Source organism: Salvia splendens, chromosome 6, assembly GCF_004379255.2.
Source record: "Salvia splendens isolate huo1 chromosome 6, SspV2, whole genome shotgun sequence".
Classification (NCBI taxonomy): Eukaryota; Viridiplantae; Streptophyta; class Magnoliopsida; order Lamiales; family Lamiaceae; genus Salvia; species Salvia splendens.
In genome coordinates this window covers 9,365,104-9,372,686 of record NC_056037.1, presented here as the reverse complement: position 1 = coordinate 9,372,686, position 7,583 = coordinate 9,365,104, and the positions used below count along the sequence as shown (strand labels likewise).

General features: G+C 34.6%; 1 protein-coding gene and 1 pseudogene across 1 annotated transcript; one reads left to right on the top strand and one right to left on the bottom strand.

Annotated features, from left to right (window-relative positions):
* Positions 1-1,217: 1,217 nt before the first annotated feature.
* LOC121806853 (translation initiation factor IF-2-like) lies at positions 1,218-3,321 on the top strand. Its single transcript, XM_042207014.1, has 2 exons — positions 1,218-1,990; positions 3,000-3,321. The coding sequence occupies exon 1, from the start codon at positions 1,359-1,361 to the stop codon at positions 1,986-1,988; it is 630 nt and encodes a 209-aa protein (XP_042062948.1). The 5' UTR covers positions 1,218-1,358; the 3' UTR covers positions 1,989-1,990; positions 3,000-3,321.
* Positions 3,322-4,965: 1,644 nt separating this feature from the next.
* LOC121806578 lies at positions 4,966-6,349 on the bottom strand (annotated as a pseudogene).
* Between the last annotated feature and the right edge of the window lie 1,234 nt (positions 6,350-7,583).

Sequence of the window (7,583 nt, the reverse complement as noted above, 5' to 3'; positions counted from 1 at the left end):
AAACACTTGTTGTGAGATTTGTATATCTAGATTAAGTTAAAAGACTATTCCCTCATCAATTTTTGTTCTAGAGTTTTATATCTATGTTTGCTTATAATTAAGAATTAAATAGATACACCTCTATTTCTTAAAAATAGAAACTAATTTTATTTTAGTCTATTTCTCAAAAATAGAAACTTTTTAAATTTTCTATTTTAGGAAGTGGACCCCAATCCACTAACTACTTCATTTACTTCTCTTCATCTCTCTTACTTTACCCATTTTTCTCTTTATCTCTCTTACTTTACCAATTTTTTTCTCTTATTTTATTAATTGTGCATTAAAACTCATACCGTTTCAAAATACATAAGTTGTAGTATAAAATATTAGGCTTGTAATGTACTCTCTCTGTTCCTTCATAGTTGAAACACTTCTTTTTGGCATGCAGTTAAAAAAATAGTAGATATTTAGTGTATTAAGTGGGAAAGTAATAAAGTAAGAAAAAGAAAAAGTATAGAGAATAAAGTAGAAAATTGAATAAAGTAGAAAGAATAAATTAAGAGAGAGAATGAAGTAGGAAAGAGAAAATGGAGTATGACTCAATTAATTATAAAAGAACTAAAAAATGATTCAATTATAAATAAAAGAATGGTATTAAAGTGGCACATTCAATATAACAAAGATGAAAATAAGCACCATATATAAGAATTTTCAACAAAATTTGCGAAGAAAGCCAAAAAAACAAACAAACATAAATACTATAATTTATTACTTTCAATATGGAATACAATAAATTAAAAAGTCACACATTAAACCTCACAACAATAAATTTTACATGGTCGATATAGAATCGAGTTGACATTTAAAAAATAAGATAAAATCGAGTAAATGTTATAAATAATAAGACAAAATCAAATAAACTTTCTACAGATTACATTATCTAGTTTTTCTATGAAAGATTTTACAGCTAAATGGAAAAACGAGACCGACCATTTACTCAATTAATTACGCTTTAAAATGTCGAGAGATGGACATATTCATTTTATACGTGTCATGAAATATTCGTCACAATGTAAATGGATAATGATAACCCTGAGACCTAAACTTGTCAAAATTTTATTAGTATTGTTTAGTCAAAACATTTTATAAAATTAAGTTTAGCCAGACACGGAAGCTTAATTGATAATTAATTGGACGAGGATAAATAAAAGAAAAAAAAAGAAACGAAAAAAAAGAAATAAATAACTTCACGTCTTCAAGAAATGAGACCTCAAATCCGCAATTAGAGCTCTCATCGCACCGCAACTCCTCCTCCTTTCCTTTACAACGGTGGCTAACGGCGGCGGTTGTGGCGGCGGCGGTGGTGGTTGTGCAGGTGGATGGCAAGAAGCAACAAGTACACCTCCCTCAATTTCAATGGAATTTTCGAGAAAAAGCTGAGCAACAACAATCATCAATCCACCACCAACACCCCTTCCTCCGCTAAATCATTCTCCAATCAGAGCAAAACCGTCTTATCCAATTCTCGGATCCATGGACATATGCTCGTTTTGACCAAACCCACGCCCAAGCCCATCTCCATCCCTCAGAAATCCGAAATTAAGGAGCAGATATCCTCTCCTTCTCTGCCTTCGAATCCAATTAAAGCCGATTCGATCTCCCTACGCCCGCAGGGCCGGATCGGATCCGCTCCGGTGCTGAGCTCGTCACCCTTGCCTTCGCCTGTGTCGCCGCTTCCGTCAAAGTTCGTGCCGCCGCATCTCAGGCCGGGTTTCGTGGGGAAAGAGGAGAAGCCGGGGCCGGACCTCGTGAAGGGCGGTTTTAAGGCTAAGCCGGATTTCAGAGGACAGAGGCCGGGTCAGGGTCAGGATCCGGGGAATTACAGGTCCGCGGCGATCGAGGGGAGACCGAAATCGGGAGGCGGATATGACCCGGTAAGGAGAGGCCGTGAGTTTTCGGATCCGAACCGCCCTAGTTCGAGTGGGAACCGGCCCAATTCTAGTGGATGATGGTATACAATTTTGGTCTTTCATTGATTACTGTTTATGTTTGTTTCCAACTGATTTTTTCAAATGGTGTTTTTTGTGCTCTGTTGTTATTGGTAAATGAGATTTAATTGATACTTGAGCATTAATATAGCGGATATTTGATTGATTTCATGGCTATTTGGCAATTACTACATTAGTTTTTGAAAATGATGATTTTTGACCTCGTTTATATCCTTTGTTACATATAAGATGCCAAGTTTGGATTCTTTGCTCGATGATTTTTTGAAATTATATTGATCGCTTCGATTGTATCCTCTTTGGTGTATCGCAAAGCACCTGAAAGGTCATCCTTTTGATAATTTGATGCCTACTTTTGGCTTGATATCGCCTTTGATTTTGATATATGGCTATAAGATGACTTTGCAAAAGTTTGACTTTGATGTGGTGTTTCATATGCTTGTTGGCCTTTGCTGATTATAGCTAGGTGCAAAGTATAGGTCTTTGTAATCTTTGCTGATTATTTTTAATTACTCATGCTTGTATTTATAATCAATACAATCACCTAATAACTCGCTTTAGACCATTTTAAGTTGAGACCTCTAGTAAGATATGAGAAATGTGTTGGTTCATCCATCACATAGTATTTGACTAGACAGAGCAGTGATGGATGTGATTTATCCGCAGGTTGTTTTGTGCAATGGGTCCAGCCTTATTATGGTTAAGGGATCTCGATAACATTTTTTTGTGTCATGTCTTGCAAAGTTGCAAAATCATTTGAATATTGTTTTTCTAAGTAGTTAATTGATTTTTTGCTAACAGTTTACAAATTTCATTATTTCTCTGAGGTATGTTGCAAATTTATCTGCTTGTACCAGATCATTTTACTATGCTGAACTCTGTAACTCTGTTATCGGATCCTTTGTTGATGTTTAATAAATTTGCATTTCACTATGCTGAATTCTTGTAACAATAGTTAAAATGCAAGATGCGTATAACTGTCCTTACTGAAGTAAAGCGCTGTATGATAATCAGATGGGGATTCAGTCTGTGGAGTTGTGGGTGTTGTAGAATGCTTCAACTCTTTTCATAATGGAACATGGATGGATTCAAGCACAGCCTTCAGCTTTATCGTCAGAGTGTTTCTTGCTTTGAGCTTTGATAAGTATCTTCTATCTTAGGTCCTTTTTTCAAACAATGTCAATAAGAAAGGAGACAACTTTGAACTGTAATATTTTCTTTTGTAATGCTGTGTGTTACACTGATTATTGTGAAAATATTTTGGAGGAATCGTGTTTCCTTCCTATCTGTACTGAAATTGCCTCATTTTATTTGACTATTGGATGTAAATCTGAAATTACTGTGTTTTAGCTTCTTCATTTTTAAGTTAAGCGTAGTGTAAAACTGGCATCGATGCAACTGTTCATGTGTTGAATATTAGGTTGGAGGAAGATGGTGATGTAATTACTGAAAAAAATTAAATGTGTTGGTTTGTGCTCCCTCCTTTCCATGGCTGAATATTCTTTCTTTTTGGATTTAGAAATGGCTGAATATTCTTTCTTTTTGGATTTAGAAAAGCAATACTCCCTTCGTCCCACAGGTATATGCACTCTTTCCTTTTTAGTTCGCCCCACAAGAATATGTACTTTCTAATTTTGGAAAGCCATGAGGCGAGTACTCATTCTCCACTAACAATATTTTAATTACTAATTTTACATTAAAACCGGTGTCGAACTCAAAGTGTATATTCTTTGGGGACGGATGGAGTGGAGTAGTATATTTCTTCTCTCTTATTCAAATAGTACTATCTTTTACTTTATTCTCTTCATTTTTTTTATTTTATTTTCTACTATATTCTCTCTTTACCTAACTCATTTAAAATAATTTTTCTTAAATCTTGTGCCGAAAAGAAACTCTTTTTTTATAGAGGGATGTAAGATGTAAGGAGATTTGCAACTTACATCTTTTACAAAATTACCATCGAAATCAGTTTTAAATTTTATTGAAGAATTCCCTCTTTATAGTATATTGAATATTTTTGTGATTCTAGGTTTAGAAATTAGAATTATGTAATCTCTTTGTCTTATGAGATGACACATTTTTCTTTTTAGTTTTTCCCAATAAAGATAAGACATTTATATTTTTGGTCACTTTTTTTAATCTAATTAATACATCTAAGTATCTAACTATTTTTTTCCTCTTTCTAATTTAATGTTCTCTTTCTCTTTCCATTTAATAATTATAGTCACTTTTTCCCTTTTCAGTTAATCATATTAACCAACAACTCTTAAAATCTCATAACGACAAATGTGTCATCTTAATTGGAACGAGGGACTAGTTAAATTGGGTAGGACTGAGATGAGAAAATTCTAAATATTATGAGAACAAAAAAAATAATTTTTATAACATTTTTAGTGCAGGGTGTAAAAACTTTATACAGTCAGTATATTCATATTGTTAAATAAATCAATCCAGTACAAACATAAAATAATGTGTAGTCATGTGGATGCCAAAAATTGTATTTTAACATGATCATGTTGACGTAACTCTGGGAATCATTCTGTAATTTTATGGGTGCAATTTCAGTTTCTGGAATTCTAGATGCTGGTGGAAGGAATGTGACCATCAAGATCAAGTTGCTTTCAAAGTCGAAGCATGATATTAAAATCACGGCAGTTGTTGGCCTCGTACCCATACATGTGCATTGATTATATATGTATAGATTTTGATGTTGTCCCAAATATTTAAGTCAACATTTATATTCTATGGACCATCTTAACTCGATCGCTAGAACCAAGGGTTGTAACGTCTAAAATTTTTTGTTATTTTTTACAAGCAAAACTTGATAAATTTTTTAAATAATCTCGAGCCTGGTCATTTCTATTCCCATTCTATTTATTGCTCTGCACATTGTAGTTTACTCAGAAGTTATATATATGAACTTTGGAAAAATTTTATCATTAGACAATATTAAACATATGATTTGGACAACACGACATGGTAAGATCAAAACAAAAGTAGTAGTAATTTTTATTTCATGTAGAAACATTAAATTAATGAAGATCAAGACAATTGGAACAGAACACACCAACTCCATGAAATGAATCATGGGAAAACCTCAATTACAGATCTTAAACCTAAGACAGGAGTAATCTTATAGTTCCTGAAGCCAGCAGCGAAAAACACCTTAGCCCACTCTTTCTCATCATTTTCATATCGAAGAAAAGTTGAGTTTCTGTTGCTTCATCGTCTTCCTCACTATCTTCAATCACCACTTCAACAAGAATCACCTTTCCACCCTTAATGCTTACGGCTTCTTTGCAATTTTTAAGTATTTTAACGCAATCTTCATCGTTCCAATTGTGCAGCACCCACTGTTCTCAGTAATCACAACATATATATCTAGTTAAAATGTGAGTTTTGAAAATAGAGAATTTGTGGGAAAATAGTCTCATTGGTGGACTGCACTAGTTTTAAAATGAAATTGGTAGAATAAGATAAATAAATAGATAAAATGGGTAAAGTAAGAAAAACAAAGAGAAAATATAGATTGAAAGGTTATACTAATAAATTGAGAATAACTTATAATTTTTAGTATGAGACTATTTTTTGTGAACGTATATACCTTGAGAAAAACAGCATCAGCTTGAGGAATGGACTCAAACATGTCGCCACCAACAAAGCTCAAATTCTCGGACCCTTCCAAGCCCTCAACCACCCGTGGGAGATCCAACACAACACACTTCAAGCCCGGGAACACGGCGACGAAGCCCTTGGCCATGGCCCCCCGGTCCCACCGCCGACGTCGACGATCGAGTCAAGCCCCTCGAACACATGCCTCGCATCTGTCCCTAGCAACGCAGCCGGCGTCGCTAGCCATGCCTTGATTGAACAACACATCCAGCCTGTCGTTGCCCTCCGCGTACTCCCAGAACGTGAAGCCGTGCTGGGTCTCGAACGGCGAGGACCGCTAGTCCCGGAACCAGTCGCTCATGCGATGCCACGGGTCCATCGAGACGGGGTCGAGAGCGAAGGGCGCCATGCTCAGGGGCTCGTGTCTCAGCAGGAGACGCGAGGCCCCAGTTAAGGAGTACGCGTCCTCCTCGGAGATCTTGACCTTGCCGAAGAACTTCGAGTGGACGAGGAGCCGGATTTGGGAGAGCGTCATGGGGTTGCCGTGTTTGTGGATGGCGTCGGGTATGCCTAACTGAATCGCGCATTTTAGGGACATTGAGTTTATGTAGTTGAAAAGGTGGTTCCAAATATGCGTTTGGGAATCGAGAAGCTCATGTTTCAATCCGTTAGCGAAGGCCATATTTTGGGAGAAGAATTGCTCTTGTTAGATGTGAATGTGCCCTCTCTCTTTGCTTGCTTCATTTATACTTATAGAATACCATTAAGTATAATATTTTCTTGTTTTAAATTTATAAAGAAATGAAGTATCATGATTTTTTTCTAATTCGGAAAAGTCCACGTTCTCAAAATGTACTAGCAATAAAAATTGCTCCTACTTGTATCCAGTACAGTTGATGAGGGACTTGTTAAACTCAAATCACGTTTTCCATAATACATCCAAATTTGTCTTAAAATAATCGTAGGGTAGTAAAGCCGGTGGAATTCTATTAATTGGCGAAAATGACTTGATATTTAAAATATTAGTAACTTTAAATTTTAGCGATAATTCTGGTGTGATACGGCTTAATATGGTGATTGACATACAGAGCATAAAGATCTTAGATCACATAGTTGGACAAGAAAAAAAAGTATGTTCAGTCATTTTAGGAACCGCGAGTTTTACTGTGATGGTTTGATATTTTCAAAAGTATTAGTATTATTCTTTGGTTTATGTATAATTGAAAAAAATATTATTGTCTATAATACAAAATAACTATATACAAAAGCAATCAATCTATATATACAAAATAACATTCTATGCCTATAATGCAATACTCAACGATCTACATTGTAATACACTTTAAGAAGTGTTGTCATCTTAATACATCATGTCATCAATATATAGAAATATCACTTAATGTTGGCTTAAATAAGAGTATGCAGTAGAAATGAACACAACATATGTATGAAGACACACTCTACATCGTCACCAATTAACTACAAGAGTGTGTGCGCGCACACAACTTATGTATATGTTGTGTACAATATGTGTATATGTGTGTATATGAATAGTTTGTGCAATGTGTATCTATGTAGATAGTGTGTGGTGTGTGTATTGTTGTGCAGTGTAGGCGAGCTATGTGTATGCGTGCATTGTGTTTGTAGGCAGTGTAATGTACTAGTTTGTGAATTTGCCTAATATTATTCTTTGTAATTTCAAATATCTGTTTTGTATATGAAATTCAAATTATTAAATTTAAATGATCTACACTTTTAATTTAATTTTAAATTTAAATATTAAATAATAAATTTTGAATTGAAAGCTCTAAATCCAGTTCAAAATCCTCAGTTATATGGTTCCATTAAAGAGAATCTTAATGAATTTAGTATCTGATGTTGAAAGATTAATTAATTAACGATTAATAAGAATATAAGATATTTGTTTATTTAAGCGAGAGATGCGATATGGAAAGACTAATAATTGATTAAAAATTTGTAACCCAA

Bases quoted from the DNA above. Each gene is read 5' to 3' on its own strand.
- LOC121806853 (XM_042207014.1), top strand. From the start codon at position 1,359: ATGGCAAGAAGCAACAAGTACACCTCCCTCAATTTCAATGGAATTTTC.